This window comes from Vombatus ursinus, unplaced genomic scaffold (assembly GCF_900497805.2).
Source record: "Vombatus ursinus unplaced genomic scaffold, bare-nosed wombat genome assembly UNPS02014830.1, whole genome shotgun sequence".
NCBI lineage: Eukaryota > Metazoa > Chordata > Mammalia > Diprotodontia > Vombatidae > Vombatus > Vombatus ursinus.
In genome coordinates this window covers 37,543,692-37,565,087 of record NW_020954608.1, presented here as the reverse complement: position 1 = coordinate 37,565,087, position 21,396 = coordinate 37,543,692, and the positions used below count along the sequence as shown (strand labels likewise).

Sequence of the window (21,396 nt, the reverse complement as noted above, 5' to 3'; positions counted from 1 at the left end):
ATGAGTGAGAATATTCCTGTCTTGGTTGCCTGAGTAGGTTCAGTTCTGGGAGTTTGTCATCCAACTTAGAAAAAATCTATTAACCCTATAATTAAATCATAAATCAGGGGAACCATTGGAATGTGACTATTGCTTTATCAGAATCCCCATGATCAACTCAATTAGGTTCAATTACAAATCATGAATAAAGAGATATTTTGGGCTATATCTTATCAGAGGGTCAAAAAACCTGAGTGTTTCCCAACAGATCCCAAGTCCCTAACAAGAGTAGTATTAGGCTATTGTCAACCAAGAGGACGAAGGAAAGTCTTCTGCAGGCTAAATCTAGTACAGGGAAACACTAAGGTAGGAACTACAATAAGATGCTTAGTGCTAGAAATCCTGTAGCACCAAAAAAAAAAAAAGATGTAAAATAATTCAGTGTAAGAAATACCAGGGATAGCACAGGACACTTCTAGTTCCTATAAGCATGTAGCTTAATGCTCATCTAAACTATCTCTGACAACAATATGAAATTATAGGGATGTCTCCCTCTTTCCTGAGTACTTAGGAAGAAAAATATTATAAGTGGCTAACACAGGAACTGCAGACGAAAAAAAAATCAGGCTCCTAACTGATTTTGTTATAAATGAAGTGTAGTTAGCTTTTTAAACCATTTCAATGACAGAATACCACAAACTTCATTTTAGCTTTAGGGCTTGAAAAGGTGATTGGAAATGTAAAAGAAAAATTCAGTAATAAGAGCCCTCACTTCCCTAACCCCAACTTATCTTTAGGAAAGGAACAGAGAAAAGTTGTAAGACTTGGCATGGAACCAAGACAGTAGGCTGGTGAGTATTTAAAAGTATTCTTTTCCCTCTTTGTATTAATGCCAAGATACACGTGCCAAGATACATGTGTTTGGTTGTGTGTGTGTGTGTACATATGCATATATATATATATGTATATCAGGTTAGAAATTTCTTACTGAAAAAAATTATATATGTACATACACATTCATATAAATACACATGAATAAGAAGGGGAAATAGCCCCTAATAAAATCGGAGTCAGGGATAAGTAAAAAAAAAAAAAAAAAAAAAAAAGCAGTTTTTTCAGTAAGAAACTTCTAATCTATCTGATTTGAGCATATTTATCTGTACTATTTTGTCTACTTTTACTCCTTTTAGTCTGGCTAAGCAATAGAGGGAAATGGGAGAAAATGAGAAAAAAGACTATCTTTTGCTTTCAAAATTTATTATACTGAATGAAAGACTAAATTCATGGAACAGAATAAAAACTTCCTTGCACCCAGAGAATCAAAGCATCAGGCATGATTCTTTGATTAAATGTGAATTTGATGGGTTGGTAAAACTTATGATGGAAAAAATGGACTTTAAAAGATTATATTAGACAGATATCAAACATTACGGTTAAGTTCCTTTGGATACTTTTCTTTGTGAATTGTTCAGTAGGAACTGATTTTAAAGCATTTGCACATTTGTATCCAGAATGCTTGAGTAAGCTAGCATTCTCATTTTTTTCTCCTTTCCCACTATCACAATGAACGCCCCCTATTATGGAAGTGGAGATATTGTGGGATACAGATGTTATATCAAATCATGTAGTGACCCTACTTTACCTCCTTTACAATAGACAATCACCCATGCTTTAAGGATGTTCGCCTTTCTGCAGGCTAAGAGGTTCAGAGAATCTTTCCTTTTTGTTTTTTGTTTTTTTGCTCTGTATTATTTCATAGCAGCTCCCAGATAGAGATGGGAGGAAGGATTTAATCCATGATTTCATTGCTATATAGAACTTATGAGTGAGAAGAATTCTTTAACCAATGCAGGTCAGCATCTTCTCTGCACATTATTGTCATTCAAGTTGCCTAGAGGGCTGAGAAGCTGTGACTGGCCTAGGGTCAGCAGTGTGTGTGTCAGAGGTAGGATTTTAAACCAAGTTGTCTTAGTTCTGAGGCTGGCTCTCCATGATAACATGCTGCTCTCATTGGATTTTGATAGTTTATAATGAGTTTACTGTTAGAAGTATTAAATTGAACAATTCTCTGATCAAGCAACTTCTCATTTTAATGAATGATAATCTATCTAATAATCTTGTAGTTAAAATTTTTGCTATAGGAATAATGCGTATTTTATTTCAATGCTATAATTTTACACTACTGTTTTCAAAATAGCCCTGTGAGAATGCAAGTCATCAGTTGTAATCTGCCAAGACACACTATTGCCAGAGCTCCGAATTCATGAGACTTTGGGAATATCTGTAAAATAAGCATATGTTCATGCATATCTCTGAACAGTGCTGGCAATGTGTTAGCTAGGTTTGATTCAGCTTTCTCTTTCTGTCAGAGCATTAGTGCTGCATTTGCAAGTGTGAACAGAGACAATTTTGAATGCTAACGTTCAGTATGCTTAGGCTTTCACTTTGAAATTGGAAAGGAAGTAGTCTTGAATGGCAAATCTGACACTAATCAGCATGGGTCTGTGTGCCCCTGGTACGTATATAAAAGTAAATGAAACAGTCTTGAGATTTGAAAATATAGTAATTCTTGTTAACTATCAGTGGCCTGGGAGAATTTAGAATCTCAGTAGTATGCAAAAGCCTTTTAAAAAATCACCAAGCTAAAAGAAAAATAGCAGAACCTTAGGTCTAGAAGTTCTAAGTCCCAGCTTCAGCTTGAAAGAGAAGTTTCAGCCTGGAGAATTGAGCAATTCTCATTTGTTAACCAGTAATCATAGAGCCCTGTTGTATCTGCCTTGATGTTCAGTGAGAAAATAATACCAGCAGAATTTGAAATAAAAATAAGAGTGAAAGCATTGGACTTGGACTCAGGGGAGATTTGTGTTCAGGCCCTGAATCTGGTTCTTGTCAACCATGTGAACATAGGTGGGTCACCTGGTCTACTGGTCCTCATTCTCCTTATCTGGACTCTCCAGTGCCTAACTCACAGGTCAGAGTGAAATATACTAAATGTGAAGAATCTTCTCTCCGCCCAGTTACTATATCAATTATAATTGTTTTTTTTGTCCTACTTCTTGGGATTTGGGGAGACTTGTAATGGTTTTTAAACTTAATTTTACAGACTCTGGAATCCCAAGATAGATTTGGAAAAATAACAGGAATCCTTTTGTTGGGATAACAAGTATTGGGAACATTGCTTGAGGGAGCTGGTATCCTTCCTCTGAATGACTCTTGTGGACGTTTTTGTGGTCTTGGGTGTCTAATGTTTGAATGTGCGCATACCAGCTGATGTGTCATGGTTTGGGAAGGTTTTTTCCTTAGCAGTTGGAAAATGGAAGAAAGTTTAGGAAGTTAGCAAGAATGTTAAGATTCTGATTTAATGTGGGGAAAAAAAGTTTCCATTAAAATTTTGTGTGGTTGAAAGAAGAATGGCCACATATTTGAACTGAAATTCAGAGCTTGTCTAAATATAGGAATGAGGAGATTAACTTTTGGATTATAAAATTTGATATCTGAATCTATCCTATGGAAGGATGGAAACTTAATAGCTAATTAATTAAGAGTTGATTTGCTTCTAAATTCATTCACATTTTCTAACAACTTGTTTGAAAAGCTGAATTTGCAGTGCCACCATTGAATGTCAAAGACAAGAAGTTGAGTCCTCTTAGAAATAATGCAGATCATGAAGATGGAATGCAATTTGAAATGTAATCAAAATGGAAAACTGGGATGGATTGAATTTACTGATACCAATGCTAATACGAATCTGTGATAACTGATTGTCAATTTTTTTTTTGATGTTGCTGTCTAGAAAGAAGCGCCTGCATTGTGGCTTGAAATCTGAAATATGGGAATTCTTTCTTAAAGGAAAGATTGAAATGATAAATGTTGACTTTCACAGCTTGTACAGCATGTGTTAGTACAGCATGTGCAGTGGAGGATCCTACTTCTTGACTGAAGGGCAGCTAGGTGGGGCAGTACATAGAATGCTGGGCCTGGAGGCAGGAAGACTCATCTTCATGAGTTCAAATCTGGCCTCAGACACTTACTACTTGTGTGACCCTGGGCAAGTCACTTAACCCTGTTTGCCTCAGTTTCCTCATCTATAAAATGAGCTGGAGAAGGAAATGGCAAATCTCTCCAGTATTGTTGCCAAGAAAATCCCAAGTGGAGTCATAGAAAGTCAATCACAGCTGAAACAACTCAACAACGACATAGCATGAAACATTTTGTAATGATTGTAAATTGTGGAGCTTATGGTATAGGGTCGGGCTCAACAACAGCCCAAAAGTGCAGTTACTTTTACCATTTTCCTGTGATTCTTTGTGATCCTTAATTAGGCATTTCTATTCAGATTCACTGAATTAGAAGGTAAATTGGCATTGGAAATTATTTTATTTTTAAATTGTTCACGACAATCACCAAGCCACCACGTAGGAGGAGAGTGTTGTTAGACTGCTTACCAGACTACTTACTACTTACATCATCAGAATATTCTGAAGGTGATCTCTGAATATTAAATCAGCTTCAAGTGGTTGAATGGGATCAGTGAGGAAGATCAGTAAATCCGTTTCACAAAGTTAATGATGGGACTTCCCTTACTCTTCTTATTTTGTTTTCCCTCCTTTGAAAAGGGAAGTTCTAACCTGGCTGACCTCAGCCTTCGCTATTGTCTCTTTTGAATACTGTTCAGTTTTAGTGCATAAAATGATCACAAAAAGAAGGGGACCTCAAAGGTCCTTCCTAGTTCTAAATCTATGTTCCTATTTTATAAAACTCAAACTTTACTCAGGATCAAAGAGGACTGAAAGAAAGGAGGCCCAATGCACTGATTAAAAAAAAAGGTCAGCCTGTAATTCTTTGACTCAGATCTAATAGGACAGGATCAATGCAACCTTTCCCCCTCACACAATAAGTCCTAAAGCATAAGGATATAAACCTTCAAAATAAAGAATATATCCAACTGCTCTGAGTAGCTCCTCTATCATTGCCAGTGATAGAAATAATAATGACAGTAGTAATATATGATAGTATATATAATAGTATGTAGTAATTATTATAGTTATGACTACTGAACAATTTGAACCCCACAACAACCCAGATCATTATCCCCATTTTTACGGATGACAAAGGGGAGATGAACAGGTTAAATGACTTGTCCAGGATCACACAACTAGCAAATGCCTAAGTAGGAGATCAATTGATAGTAAATGTTGAGTAACAAGTAGGAGAAACCGATAAACTCTTCAGTTTGGGAAATAAATCCCTTGGATCTGGGATACTGAGTTTTGAGGTACCAGTGGGAAATCCTGGTGAAAATATGATGTGAAATGGAGCTCTGAAACTGAGATGAGAAACTGGGGCTACCAGTATAAATGTGGGTGTTTTCCATGTAAAGGTGATAGCTAAAACTATGAGAGTGAATGAAAAGGCCAAGGTAGATAGTATGTATGTAAATATAAACACATATATTATATAAATATAGCTTTACCTATCACCTTTATGTAGATGACATCCCCATTTATTTTGGTAGCCCTGATATATACATATTTATATGCCTATATACCCATATGTATATTATATATAATATACATATATATTTTATACACACACATATACATACATAGTGTATGTATAGCCCAAGAACATAATGTTATGTAACATCAACACTACTCAAGAGAGGAGCCAGCAAAGGAGATAGAGAAAGAAGAGAAAGAGAAGTAGGACTGAAGCCAATCTCAGAAGTCAAGGGAGGAAAGTGTTTCTTGTAAAAGGGAATGTTCATCAGTGTCATAAAAGTGTGGAGAGGTCCAAGAAAAGGAGTACTGATAACAAGGCCAGATCTGGCAACAAGGATGACAGGGATGCTCTCTGAGAGCTGTTTCAGTTTGGTAGTGGGGGTGGTAGTCAAGATTCTCTTGGAATAAAACTCTATATGAATGAGGAGTGTAACATGTAGCTGAAAATCTCAATGTGATCCTCTCTGACACTTTGAAATGGGTTATGTTGTTTTGATGGATCTATAATTTAGTAACATAGGTACTCACTTCAGTGGTACAACTTGCATACAATCCAAATGTTTTCTTCCCGTATCAACTCTTGTCCATGTCTTTTTGTATTTCCATCTAATGTGTAGAGGCATTTCCTAAATGGCTCTTGACATTAATGTGTTTATCAATGGAGCACAGACTTTCAGTTATTCTTTACTTTTGCTGTATGACCAAATCACCATCTTTTCCAGTTATAAATCTCTTTCATGATAACTGTTATGAGTAATCCTTCACTGGTTAATGTGTTACAGTCCATTTATACCCATCATGTATCTCCATATTGCCCTTTGGGTAATCAGTTTTGTTCCGAGATGGTGGTATGAGATCTTCACTGGAAGAATATGAAGATGAGTTTTTGTTTCAGGAAAGAGTCTTCAGATCATTCAAAGTGTTGCACAAATACAATTTAGCCCCCTCTGATTCTTCCATTCAAATCTGGGCCTAGTTCACTGTACGTATTGTAGTATGTGTCCAAGGAATGTGTAACGATAGATAAGTTCTATGGGTTGTGTGCCCAACTGCACGTCACAGTTTGGACAACAAATATTCATCAGTCATTTGGATTTTCATCTATGTATAGTTACTTCTTAATACTTTTGCATGATTTTGAATGCCATATAAGGAGAGGCTTGATGGAGTCATTAGACTGTTGCCCACAAATAGGAGAATCTGTTTTTTTTGTTTTTTGTTTTTTGGCTAGGCAATGGGGTTAAGTGACTTGCCCAGGGTCACACAGCCAGTAAATGTTATGTGTGTGAGGCTGGATTTGAACTCAGGGTCCTCCTGAATTCAGGGCTAGTGCTCTATCCACTGCGCCACCTAGCTGCCCCCCAAATAGGAGAATCTGGAGGACCTCACACTCTGTAGAGAACTCGTCTTCCACTTGGACTCTGTGATGGATATTCTTCTTGGTAGTGGCAACTACCTTTGGTGATCAGGTTTCGCTATTTTATGTTGGATATTGATAATCAGAGGGTCATTAAAATAAGTTTTGTTGTATCTTTCAAGGACTCTTGTATGTTTTGACATATGCTTGGGAGACTCCTTGTTGGAGGAGAGCTTTTAAAATATATATAATATATATTTTATATATGTATATGTTTTCTATCTAATCTCCTTATTTTCTGCAACAGAAATTTATATACAAGCTGCAATTATCTCCCTAGTGGTATTTTAGCTTGTGCTTATCATTCATAAGGTACGATGACCTATGTTTCTAGTTATCTTTGGATATCTGATAAAAACTAACTCCTTTGTCTCTTCAGTAAGAATCTGTGAGCTATCCTGTCATTTAGTTGTAATTCCCTTTTTTTTTGTATTCTCATTTATATTAGAAATGTTGATTGTTATGAATTGGATCTTGCAGTAATATTTTGATTTCCTGTATTCTAGACAAAAGTCTCATATTTAGAGTACCAAGAGTTATTAATGTTAATACACCCCCTAAAAACAGTGTGATTGTTAGTACACTCTATTCTCCTTTCATTCATTCTTTCACTGTTAGTGAAGAGACAGAATGAAGCCCCACAGAGATGAGGCCATCAGATATTTTCCTTTGCATGGGTTGCCATTGCCAAAGAATTAATCACCTAGTGGCCATCCTACTGACAGCAGCCTTCTATGTACTCAGGATGGTTTTTGGAAGGCAGACACGAATTGTCACTGGGATTGTATTTAAAGTTTAGAACCTGCCAGAGCTCATGCTCCATTGGCATAGCCCTGGAGAACTCCAGCTATCTCCACACCATGATGAGTGATTGAATTCGGACTTTTGTGGAAATATGTTACCTACTTGGTACATTAGAAGTATGGAACCTGCAGCAAGGGAAGCGATACTGTATGCTGCCCTAGCTAGACAACATTTGGAGATCTGGTCCCCATTCTGTTGTGCCTCTTTTTAGAAAAAATATTTTGACAAGATAGACCCAATCCAGAGGAAGGTAAGCCAAGATAGTAAGGAAACTTTAAATATTTTATATGAAGATCCACTGAAAGAATTGGTTATGTTTAGAGAGTGATATGATAGAAATTTTCAAACAGCTGAAAAACCGTCATGGGGAAGAAGGATCAGAAATATTCTGCTTGGCCCCAAAGTTTAGAACTAAACAAATGGGTAGAAGTCTTAATGAAGTTTAGCTCAACTTATGTTGAGATTAGTTTAAGAAATTTAGCTCTGCTTATGGAAAAACTTTCTAACCATCAGAAATACTGCAGAGTGGAATGGACTGCATTATGGTAATGACCTCCATCACATGCAGTTGTCAAGGAGAAGATGGCTGACCACTTATTGGGAATTTTGTAAACAGAGTCTATGATTTAGTCAGGAGTTGGAGAAGAAGATCTTTAAAGTCTCTTTCATCTCAGAATCGATGATCATCATCCTTATATTCTGTGAAAACTCTATCTCTTTCCTTAATTTTTATTTTGTGCTTAAAAGAATTAAGAGTAGCTAAGGGAAGTTAGGCCCTAGCTTAGTCTGCTACTAAAAACAAACAAAACACATTAGATGAGTCAGAATGTACTTAGGAAATAGTAATTTCTTAACAAGTCATTCTTCCCAACAGCCTCAATTATAATATCTACACTAAATTATTTGCCTGACAATTTAATTAGCTTTCAGCAGCTACTAAAACTTCAAAAACATGTTGTATGATGCACTCATGCATTTTTAAAAAAAAACTACCCAAAAATAAAATTGAGTTTTTAAAATATATATGTGTATATAAGTGTATATATTTGTGTATGTACACACACACCCCATCAATTGAAATATGAAGATTCCATATCAAACCTGAATGCAACAATAGCAGTATGGTATGATGGACTAAGAGTTAGGATCCTGTATGTTGAAGTTCACTTATTTCTCTAACTGATACCGTATGATCTTAGAAAAGTGATTTTACTTTTCTGTTCGTCAGTCCTCTACTGTGCTTTTCAGCTGCAACATTATATATAATCCTCTTTTGCTAACCATCATTAGAAATTTGTTCTGAGGGCTTTCATTTTTCATAGCAAAATTATATGATTTTGACAAATACTGTTTCAGTGGGTGTGTTTTTTTTAAGTTGTTGAAGCTATAAAACCATCCTGTAAGAACAGTTTCATAATCTGTGTCCAAAGAACTTTTGCTTCATTTATTTGTCATTATCAAGGTCTGATTGATTATCATAGTAACACCTACAATGAGTTGTTCCATACACTTTCCTTTTCTTAAGTCCCCAGGCCCACCTCCAATTGCTTTTGTCTCAGCAGTGGACCCCACTTCCTACTTTACTGAGAAGATCAAGGCCAATCATTGTAAGGCTCTCCATCACTTTTCTTCCTTATTTCAAAACCTCTCTACATCTTTCCCCATCTCCTCCTCTAGTCTCAGAGGAGGAAGGAGTTTTACTCTTTGTCAACATTAGCCCCTCTACTTGTGTTCCTTATCCTGTCCTTCGAAGTCATCTCCTTCGTGAATTTGACTCATTGACTATTTGTTCTTTTTCACCGTCAACCTCTATCTATTGGTTCCTTTCCTACTGCTTACAAACAGGCTCCAGTCTCCTTTAACTTTAACAAAACCTCCCTTGAGTCTACCATTGTTTCAAGTTATCATTCCATGTCTCCTCTCTTTTGGTGCCATAGTATTTCAGTCAACTACAATCTGTGTCTATTCCTTCGTTACCCACCCAATTTAATTTAATTCAACAGCATTATTAAGTATATGTTTACAAGGTGCAGGCACTGTGATACAAAGTCAAAAATGAAAATAGTCTCTGATCCCAAGGAATTTACATTATTCCTTTATCTCTTAATTCTATGTAACATGGTCTCTAACCCTACTATGCTGCTGAAACTGCTCAATCAGGTAATTAACAATCTCAGTTTCTATATCTGATGACCTTTTAAAAATTTTCATCCCTTTTGATATATCTTAACCTTTCAAGGCTGCTAACAATCTTCCCCCATTTTACTTGGATATTTTCTCTTCTCTCAGCGTCTAAGATAGCTCCTAGTTCTGCCCAGATAAAAGGAGTCTTGGTCTCCTATGGTTTATCATCTTCTTCTGACCTCTAATCACGGGGGTTTTCTAAATCTCTGTCCTAAGTCCTGATTCTTGCCTTTCTCTCTCTTTATTCTCTTCCTTGGTGATCTGAAGTTCAATGATCATTTCTAGGTGGATGACTCCTAGTTCCACGTTCTGCCCTGAATTTCGTGTCTGCAACTTATTGTCTTCCAGACATTTCTATCTGGGTTTCCCAGAAGCACCACAAACTTAACTTGTCTGTGGCACTTTGGTCAGACTACCTTCCCTGGAGGGAGAGGGTTGGGGGTGGTGGTGGTGTCATAAAGATAGAAACAACTAATCAGTCCCTAGGTGCAAACCAGTTGTCACCAATGGGATTGTATAAATCCGTGCCTTTCCTCTTATATACCTTATTCATAATTTTCCTTGGTCTTCTTGGATTGGTGGCAAAATGTGCCAACTCCTTTCGTTTTTTTCCTGGGTATAAAACAGTATAAATCCCAAAATTTGAGCATTATTAAGGCCAGTCCACAGGTCTGGTAGAGCCAACCATATTTTTGATACATTGACTATTGGTTTTGTTTTGTTTATTTTTGAAGACAACCAGTTTGATCTCAGGTGTGCTGTGTCATGTTCTATATTGGAATTAAAAAGATGTCCTTTGTTTTATCATCAATAATTATACCTACTAAGTTCTCTGTGAGTGTGGGTTGTGATTGTCTCTAGAATTTGGAAATGGCTGTTAACAATGTCTAAAATTATTTATTTCCTCCCCTTAAACTTCCCCTACCCCTTTCCTACTGAAGATATTGTAATCTCCCAGGCACTAAGTCTTTGACCCTTCCCTCTCTCTCATTCCCTGTATATAATCACTTGAAAAGTCCTAATGATTCTCCTTCCACAACTTTTCTTGGCATCTATTCTTTTCTACTTTATATTATACTTATTTACATTCATTCTCCCCTTCCCCTCCCCACTACTAGCTCTTGTAGAATATAATCTTGAATGTATGGACTGCGATATTGTTCTATCTCTAGTACTTAGTACAGTATCTAGTATATGGTATAAAAATGATAAAACATTAAAGTTTATTGTCAAAATGGTGTTCCACATAAGTATGTTTCCTGAATAATTAAAACTAGATTCTTTTAGGGACCCAAAGTTCTATTTAGCCATTCTTCATGTAAATTTTTCCAAAATTAATTGTAAACATCTCTGCTTCTTAAACAGAGTACATTGATGTTTTTGGAAGGAGACTAACCCTTCTCCTATTTTCTTCCCTCTATCTTTTTTAGAAATAGTAAATATTTTTAAATTATCTGAAGCCTTTGGAACAATCTGAAAGAGAAATCTTATTAGTCTTTCTTTAACTATCAATTCCAAAAGGAGGACTGTTCCCTTTTCTCTAGATCATCCCAGGAAAGGACTCCTACATGAAGTAATTAGGGCAGAGACTACACTAGGGATAGGGGCTCTGGTCTGATCCACATTCATGAGATGATGGTAATCATCAAACTAGGGAAGGAAGAAATCTTGATTACTTCTGGGGAAGTATCTCTACCTTGGACCTGTTGGAAAGGAGCATTCTTCAAATGAGTGATCAAAGATGGACCGAATGGTTTCAGGAAAATGATTCTCTAAGGCTGTAGTAAAAAGTGAAATTTTTTTTAAGTTTTTAAATTGAATTTTTTTTTATGATGTAACCTGTTAATTGAACTTTACTTGGAGTGCTGCGACTATGTTTTATCTCTTTGTGGAGTTTCATTTATTGTTTGGGAATGACATATCTGTAACTGTGAAATGGCTTGTGTTAGAGATTTTCAGAGTCATGGGGGAGATTCTATCTGTCTTTGGTCCTGTTTCTCTCTCAGCAGAAATGCTTCCTCAAATTTAATAAAATTGTTCTTGGCAGACTTATCTAAAGTGTAGAGTATAGCATTTCTTTACATGGTGAACATAAAAACTTTTTTGTTGTTGTTGACTTGAGTCATTTCTCAGTTGTGTCTGACTTTTTGTGACCCTATTTGGGGTTTTCTTGGCAAAGATCCTGGAGTGGTTTGCTATTTCCTTCTCCAGCTCATTTTACAGATGAGGAAACTGAGGCAAACAGGGTTAAATAACTTGCCTGGGGTCACACAGCTAGGAAGTGTCTGAGGTCACATTTGAGCTTAGGAAGATGAGTCTTCCTGGCTCCAGATCTGGCACTCTATCTACTGTATCACCTAGCTGCCTCATTGATGATTTAGAAATCATCATTGGCAATAGCAATCATTGTACTTTGCTTTAATACAATCCTGTCTGCCTCTTCTAGGACATTTCCCCTTCTACCTCCTTCCTCCACCTTTATAAAATTTGACCCCTTATAGATTTGCATGCAAAAAAGCAAGAATGGAATTTGAAAATAGTAAAATTATCTCAATTATAAATAGATGACAAGAAGCAGCCAGCACCAAGGTGAGAGAAGGGTAAAAAAGAAAGGGGTAAGAAGAGAGGTAAATGATGAAAAAGGCAGAAATACAGTACCATTTTTTCCACATAGAAACTTAAAAGAGGAGCAGGGTGGCCCCGTGGATAGAGTGATAAATTTGAAATCAAGAAAGACTAGGTTCAGATACTGCTTCGTTATGTCATCATTGACCAAGACACTCAACCTCTCTAACTTTTAGGCTAAGACTATAAGATGGAGGAACTCCCAGACTGACAAAATCCTAGATCTTTAACGTACTGATGTATATGTATAAGACACAGGTACAGAATATCCAACTATGAATGCATGCTGCCTCCTTTCAAATACAGATAGTCAGCCAGTTGGGTCAGTACAACTCTGATGGATTAAGCAGAATAAAAAACTTACTCATTTTCAAGGAACAGAACATACCTGTAGATGATACCTTTGGAATGAAGGAACTGTAGTCCAAGGACGATTTCAGCAGCATAAAACCTGGGACAAGGATTGAGAACCAGGAATCGTCACTGATGCATTTTAAGCATTAAGAGCATTTAATGCTCTTCCAGGCTACTTTGGAACCAAAGGACACATATTTTTTTCCTTTTGTGGTTTTAATAAAACTATAAAAATTCAATTAGATTTTAGATATGACCACTTATGATTACAAATATATAAAGTATTATCTTTAATATTTTAAACACTTCTTTGAAGCACTCAGATACACAACTGTCATTAAGAAGTTCAAGTTACTAGGCTTGGTTAAATTTAAACTACATTTTCAGAGTATTAAAAAGTATCAGATGTGGCTCTGAGCCACCAACAATAATCTTTGCAGGATTGTGGAAGATAGGAAAAGATGCTACAGGACTGGTATCAGGCAGATGTTCTGATTTTCAAAAAAGTAAAGAGGGTGAAATGTGCAAATTATACTCTGATGTGTTTGACTTTGTCACCTGGCAAAATTTAAGAATGTCTTTTAAAGATATGGCTTGTAAGCATTTAGAAAAGGGAAGCAGTGATCATTGGGAGTTAGAATGACTTGACAGAATAACTTTGTTTCCTTTTCTCACACTATAACTAGGCCAGTAGATCAGTGAAAGGGCAGCTAAGGTGGGGCAGCAGATAGAGTGCCGGGCCTAGAGTTAGGAAGACTCATCTTCTTGAGTTCTAATCTGGCCTCAGATACTTACTAGCTGTGTGACCCTGGGCAAGTCACTTAACACTGTTTGCCTTCGTTTCCTCATTTGTAAAATGATCTGGAGAAGGAAATGGTAAACCACTCCACTATCTTTGCCAGGAAAACCCCAAATGGGGTCATGAAGAGTCAGATTTGACTGAAAAAAATGACTGAACAACAACAAGGTCAGGGAATGTCTAGACGCAGCATAGTGTTTTCCGATTAGACACATTCTCTGAGGTGGAACTTTGTCTTGGAATTGGGTTATGGCGACTGGGGAAATAATAACTAGGAAGATGGTATTGCCCTCAAATATTTTGTTGTTGTTGACTTGAGTCATTTTTCAGTTGTGTCTGACTCTTTGTGACCCCATTTAGAGTTTTCTTGGCAAAGATACTGGAGTGGTTTACCATTTCATTCTCCAGCTCATTTTACAGATGAAGAAACTGAGGCAAATAGGGTTAAGTGACTTGCCCAGGGTCACACAGCTACAAGTGTCTGAGGTCACTTGGAGGATTTGGAGGAAAGGCAGATGCAGGGAGTGAAGATAATGAGTTCTGGTTTTGGACATGTTGAGTTTATGATGACCATGGAAAATCCAGTTGGAGGTGTGCAGCACGTTGTTGGAGATGAAGTTAAGAGAGATGGATTTTGGACCAGACCTGGGATTGTATTTGTATAGGGAACTCCCAGTGACAAAAGTTCACTTTACCAATGCAAATAAAGAATTATTATACAATTATTATAGTCTTAGAGAGTTGCCTGTGCCACTAAGAAAGTGACTGGACCAAAGGTATCCAGGCAGGATAAGGTTTTCCTGACTGAGGACAGTTTTTTATCCATTATGCTTGGGTTGAATGGGTGCTCTCTGCTCTCTGTTCACTTAACACACATTTAGCAACCATGGCAATGAGGAAAATTCCAAGAAGGCACTTACGTGGCCCTACAAAGATCAAACTTGTGGCAGTTTTGGATATGGTACATCAGGTCTCCTCCATTGAGATATTCCATAACAAAAAAGAGGTTTTCCTAAAGGAAAAGAAAACAACTGTGACTTTTTTCTTCCCAAAATAATACAAGAAAATTTAAGAATTTCTTTTAAAATTACTTAAATATCTTTAAAGGAGGGGAAAATGTTGAAGACCTTTATGAAGAGACAAATGTAAATAAACCATGCATTGGGCTAGTACCCAATGGCTCTACTAATCCCACCTAAGTGTTCTGTAGCATTTCAGTAAATCAGAAGGGTGGCAGTTAGAGCTAGAGGGTTATTTTTTCACTTCTCTTGCTAATGTGCGTCCCACTGGGAAACCCTTTGGTTTGGACTGGGTGGAAAAAGCAGAAAGCTGGGATACGGGCAAGAGTGTAGATCTAATTGAATTTATACAAAGGGCAGACAAATCCTGAGCACATGATAAGGGTTAATTAATTGGTGATGACTAATTGACAGTATGTGACCCAGTGAGAAGAACCTTTTGAAGCCTGAGGGACTCCTGACAATGAGAGTAAGGCTTTCATTCATTCTTCATATTTACTGAGTACCTAGCCTGTGTAAATTAATAAGTTATTGAAAAGGATGCAGTGCCATCCCTCAAAGAACTTAATCATTTTATATAACTATAGTATAAACAGGTAGTATGAACATACAGTAATCTAGAACAGGGCTTCTTAAACTTTTCCCCCTCCCAACCCCTGTCACATTTTGTCAGCATTCCTTGTTGTTGCGTGGCCTGAGGGCATGCACAGTGCAAAGTGTTCAGAACCAGGGCTACAGTGAAGTTGCCTGATGCAACGTGGGTAAGCACTGCCGAAAACACCTCAGATTCGCTATGCATTTGATTTTTAATTAATTTTTGGTCGTTGCACTTTCAGAAACTTTCTACTGTTGCAAATTTTTTGTGACCCCATATGGGGTTGCAACCCACAATTTAAGAAGTGTTGATCTAATATAGCAGAGATGGAAGGAATCTTGTAGATTATCTTAACTTCAGAATATCAGAATCCTAGAATTGGAAGGAATTCTGGAGGCTATCTCCTCCAACTCATACTCAACTCAACAAAATCCTATTTGCAACTTCTCTGACAAGTAGTCATTCAGCCTTATGAAGCATGCAGTCAGGGATCAGTGGGGTGGAGGGTATGTGTGTATGTGATAGGGACAGTAAGTAGGGGTAGTGAATGTAGGCTTGGGGTGTGTGTGTGTGTGTGTGTGTGTGTGTGTTGAGAAGTTTAAGTGGGTGGTGTGTGTGAGTAAGGATTGTGTATATGGGTGGGGATGATGAGACAGTGTGTGTTTTGAAGTTGTGACAAAGACATTTCCATAGATTATTTTGAAAAAAACAAAAGCCTGAGTATTTTAAAGCTCCAAGAGGGTAAGTTGGAGGCCAGCACTATACCTACCCTGTCTTCCTGCTATCTTCCTCCCCATTTTATAAATAGAGAAACAGACCAAGGAAAACTTACAGCATCACAGAATTTGGGAGTGTGAAGGTTCCTCCGTGGCCGACGCATGCCCCCAAAGAACATACCCCATAAATATACTCATCTCTAGTTTCTTCCTGAAGACTTCCAATGGAGGGGAATCCACTGTCTCCTGAAGTAGCCCATTCCACTTTGGACAGCACTACTCATTAGCAAGTCTTTTCTGATTCTGACCTGATCATTTCACCAAAATTGCTCAGTCCAAAGTTATAAATGATCTCTTGGTTGCCAAATCCAATGTCCTTTTCTCAATCTTCATTCTGCTTGGCCTCTCTGCAGCTTTTGATATTGTTGATCACTTTCTTCTTCCTGAGACTCTCTTCTCTCTAGGTTTTTGGGACATCACTCTCTCCTGGTTCTCTTCCTCTCTATCTGTCTACTCCTTCTCTGTCTCCTTTGCTGGATTGGCCACCAGATCAGGCCCTTTAATTGAGGGTATCCCTTAGACTTCTGTCTTGGGCCCTCTTCTCTTTTCCCTCTATACTACTTGGTGATTTCATCAGCATCCCATGGATTTAATTACCATCTCCATGCTGATGATTTTCAAATCTTCCTATCCTGCCCCAATCTCTCTGCTGACCTTCAATCTTACATCTCCAACTGCTTTTCATATATCTATATACTGGACCAGATGTCCAGTAGACATCTTAAACTCGATTATGCCCAAAACAAAACTTACTGCCTTTTACTCCTAAACTCTGCCCCCAACCACTTGCCTATTACTCTAGAGGGTAACACCATCCTCCCAGTTCTCAAGGTTAAAACCCAGGATTCCTGGATTCCTCACTATCTCTCACTCCCACAAACCCATCTGTTGCCAAGGCCTGTTGATTTCACCTTTGCAACATCTCTGGAATATGCCCCCTCTTCTCCTCTGGCACTGCCACCACTCTAGAGATAATCATCTTCTTCATCACCTTGCACCTAGACTACTGCAATAGCTTGATGGTGGGTCTGCCTGTCTCAAGTTTCTCATCAATCACTCCAGTCCATCCTCTATTTAGCCACTAAAGTGATTTTCCTAAAGTACAGATCTGATCACATCACCCCCTTACTCAATAAACTCCAGTGGCTTCCTGTTGCCTCCAGGACCATCTACAAAATGCTCTGCTTGGTACTGATCCTTCCTACCTTTCCAGTCTTCTTGTACCTTACCCTCTGGCCCATACTCTTTGATCCAGTAACATTGGCCTCCTGGTTGTTACACAAATGTGACACCCCAACTCTTTGCTCTGGTCATCTCCCCCAACTGTACCCCATGCCTGGAACACTCTCCCTACTCCACTCTAATAATTACCAGCCTCCCTGCTGGCTTTCTTTAAGTCCCAATTAAAATCCCACCTTCAACAGGAAACCTCCTCCAGCCCCTCTCAATTCCAGTGCCTTCCCTCTTTCAATCATTTCCTATTTATCCTGTATATAGCTTGCTTTGTAAATATTTGTTTGCATATTGTCTCCCCCCATTAGACTGTAAGCTCCTTGAGGGCAAGGATTGTCTTTCCTTCATTTCATATCCACAGTACTTAGCACAGTGTCTGGCATATAGTAGGCACTTAATAAATGTTTATTGTTTACTGTCAAGCGTAAATTTTAAGCCCTCAGTAGTCCAACTCATGCCACCAAAGAACAAACCTTACAAGTATACCCATTACTAGCTTCTTCTTGAAAACTTCCAATGAAGGAAAATCTACCACCTCCTGCAGCAGCCCATTCCACTTTGCACAACACTATTGTTAGAAGTTTTCCTTAATTTCAAGATAAATTTTCCTCTTTGCATTTAACCCTTCCTCCTAGTTTTGTCCACTGGAGTAAAAAGAACAAGTGTAATCCCTCTTCCATGTAAGAGCCCTCCAAATATTTGAAGATAGCTACCATGTTCATCATGGTGAGTCTTTCCTTCTCCAAGCTAAATATTGCCCCACTTCCTCCAATTGTCATCTTCTTATGGATCATAGCATTCTAGATTTAGGGCTGGAAGGAACCTCAGAGTTCTTCTAGACCACCTCCTCCCCTCATTTTATAGAAGAAGAAACTGACACTCAGGGTTGTGAAATTGATTGCCCAAGGTCATACAAGTAGTAAACATCAGAATCAGGGTTTGAACTCAGATACTTTGACTTCAGAATCAGTATTCTTTCCTTTGTACCTTTCATTTACTCTCATTAGTATTATATGAAAACCTTCTAACCTTATCTCTTTGTTCGAAACAGCAAGAGCCTTTATATAAAACAGAGTAGGTGGAATGTCTTTTAAGGGCTCCAGAGAACAAATGGTAATACACTTAAAATATAGGATCATGTGCTCCCTCTCCCCCCTCCCCTGAAGTCCTTCTCCGTTCTTCACTGACACTAATAAAAACAACATTAGATGAAGAATTCTATGCAAGTGCAAAGAAACAGCTTCTAGGTTTTAATGAATTTCTAGAACAGGTCCTATTTAAAAATTTACAAATCATCAAAGGATTATGAAAGTGTGTGTGTGTGATGGACAGACACATGTTGGCTAAGTAACCAAGTATCTCAGTTCAACTTCTCATTATTTGCCGTATGTAATTTAGGATATGTATCTGGGAATTGAGATAGGCTCCAAGCTTAATGAGTGATAAGACTTACTAAATATGTGTCACAATAAGTATTAACAGAAAAAGAATGGTGATGTACAGCATGTTGGATGTCACGTTTACTACTCCTGGTGCTTTTCTTTGGCTACACAATAAATTTGTCAAAACAGCTCAATCTGGTCCTCATCCCATACTAAGCTAGAAGTTCTTCATGATGAGCCAAATCACTTATTTGTCTGTCATTATTTTTTGAGAGTAGTTTGTTTCTCTCTAATGCTTTGGTTTGGGCCAATAGCAAGGCATTCTAGGGTTTCTTGAAAAAAAAAATGGGAAGGAAAAGCAAAGTCCAGAGAAAGTTTTGACATGACAATTATACTCCAAGGTTGGTTCTGGTTTTCACTTGTGGGGTGTTCAAATAACTGTTTACTAAGCCTGTTCTTCAGCCAAGGCTTTCCTAGTGCCACTCCAGGCCTGGTGAATTATGATCCTTTGTCATAACTAATTTAAATTTGTGTTCAGAAAAACAATAAAAACAAGTGTGAATTTTGAAGTTTTGTGGTACAGGGGAAAGAGCACTGACTTTAAACCCAGAGAATCTGGGTTCAAATCCTACCTTGGTTGCTTGGGATTGTTACATATTCCTTCAGGTCTTAATTTCTTCATCTGTAAAATGAGAGGGTGGACTAGATGGCTTCTCAGTTGCTTCTAGATCTAGGTCATAGATACTGTGACTGTTAGACTGAGGCACCTGATGGCAGATGCCCACAACTGTAGCATCAAGTCTTAAAGGCTTTTTTTTTTTTTTTTTTTTGTTGGTGAGGCAATGGGGTTAAGTGACTTGCCCAGGGTCACATAGCTAGTAAGTGTCAAGTGTCTGAGGCCAGATTTGAACTTGGGTCTTCCTGAATCCAGGGCCAGTGCTCTATCCATTACACCATCTAGCTGCCCCATGTAGGGTCAAGTCTTGAGGGGTTTATGAACTTTTTGGAACTTTTAGTTACAGACTTCCAAAATAATGGTAAATATCACAGACCCATATCTTTGATGGAGGGATGGAAAGAAATCAAACTGAGGAGCCTTAAGGCCAGGGGCTAGTTTGGACTCCTGTGGGCTCCTTGCCAATTACAGTGGCCCAGCCTACTGCAGGAGGCCACATGAAGTAATGTGGGTTAGTGGAAAGAGGCTTTGCAAAGTGCTTAAAGTGGTAGGTAATTGCTAGCTATTATGAAGGTCCTACGTAAAGTCAATTAGATGATTTCTAAATTCCCTTCTCGCACATGGCTCAGTCTTGGATTCCATTCTCCTCTTTCTCTATACTCTATTTCTTGGTGAACTCATCAGCTCCCATGGGTATAATTATCATCTCTATGATGATGACTCTCAGATCCTATATTCAGCCTGAATCCTTCCCAAGCCACAGACCTACAAACTACCTATTGGACATTTCAAACTATTTGTCTTGTAGTTATCTTGAAATCAACCTTCCTCAAACAGAACTCATTCTTTTTAACCCCCAGTCCTCCCTCCCTAACTTCTCTTTTTCTTCCCACTCACTCAAATTTACCTCCTTGGAGTCATGCATCATGTTCTCTTTCTGTCATATAATTCCTCAATGATGTTCTCACTCCTGTCCTCCTTTTGAGGTGCCTTGTTAGCTAGACGTTGCAGCCTCTTTACCATAAACATCTGTCTTTCCATTGCCCTCTGTGTGATCAACATTAGTTATTGGAAGGAGGTGGTATTCCTTGTCTGGCTGTTATACAGAGACATTGATAAAATGTTTGTATTGTAAAAATGGGCCTTGGCTGTTATAGGGAGCTTGAAGTTAATAAAAGATAAAAAGTGCTTTGAAATTTCCTAAAAGCAATTCAGCTTGTTTTCCTCTTCCTTTTCTTCCTCTTTCTTTCCTATGGTCCATATGACCATTGTCCGTATGAACTTTCTGAGACTATATATAGGGTGTATGAGTGTGTATGCATGTATATATTATATATATGCACAGATATGCATACACATATGCATATGTATATCTACATACATGTATATACACGTGTGTATATGTGCATACATACTTGTATATATGGATGCACACGTGCACACATATGTGTACATACATAATCACACACATATACTGTTGGACAAGTTCTATAAAGTATCCATTTGGATACGTATTGAAATCTGTGCAATGAAATTTCTTCTCATGTTTGGGTCTTTCCTGAGTGAACAGGACAAACTTTATTGACTGACTACTGATCTCTTCTAGAAGACTTTGCAGTGTCTTGGAATTTTATGTAATTAACACAGTGTCATCTACAAGCAGGAATATCTAGAGCACTCCCCTCATGATCTCCAGGAAATACCTCCTTGACCTGGCCTCTGGGCTGTATCTCCTTAATCCTAGGGGCAAACACTCTTGGTGAGCATCTCTTTCCCTGTTTCATGCTTTGCATAATATTTATTATCAGAGAGTTAGTGAGAAGGGTTATTTCATTTTTTTTTTTTTTTGGTGAGGCAGTTGGGGTTAATTGACTTGCCCAAGGTCACACAGCTAGCAAGTGTTAAGTGCCTGAGGCCGGATTTGAACTCAGGTCCTCCTGACTCCAAGGCCGGAGCTCTATCCACTGCGCCACCTAGCTGCCCCAGGTCAGTTATTGGTGTTCTTTTTTATGCTGGGGAGTATTGGCAAGGTCTGAGAATTTTTTTCACACC

The 21,396-nt window shown here is 38.0% G+C and overlaps 1 protein-coding gene across 1 annotated transcript in view; it reads right to left on the bottom strand.

The window, feature by feature from the left end:
• Nucleotides 1–21,396, bottom strand: part of PRKCQ (protein kinase C theta) — a 189,767-nt gene that overhangs the window by 49,192 nt on the left and 119,179 nt on the right. Inside the window, exons 12-13 of the mRNA XM_027838577.1 lie at nucleotides 14,584–14,675; nucleotides 12,899–12,961 (exon numbers count right to left, since the gene is read on the bottom strand). Coding sequence (XP_027694378.1) covers nucleotides 12,899–12,961; nucleotides 14,584–14,675 — 155 coding nt within the window. The remainder of the gene's footprint in view (nucleotides 1–12,898; nucleotides 12,962–14,583; nucleotides 14,676–21,396) is intronic.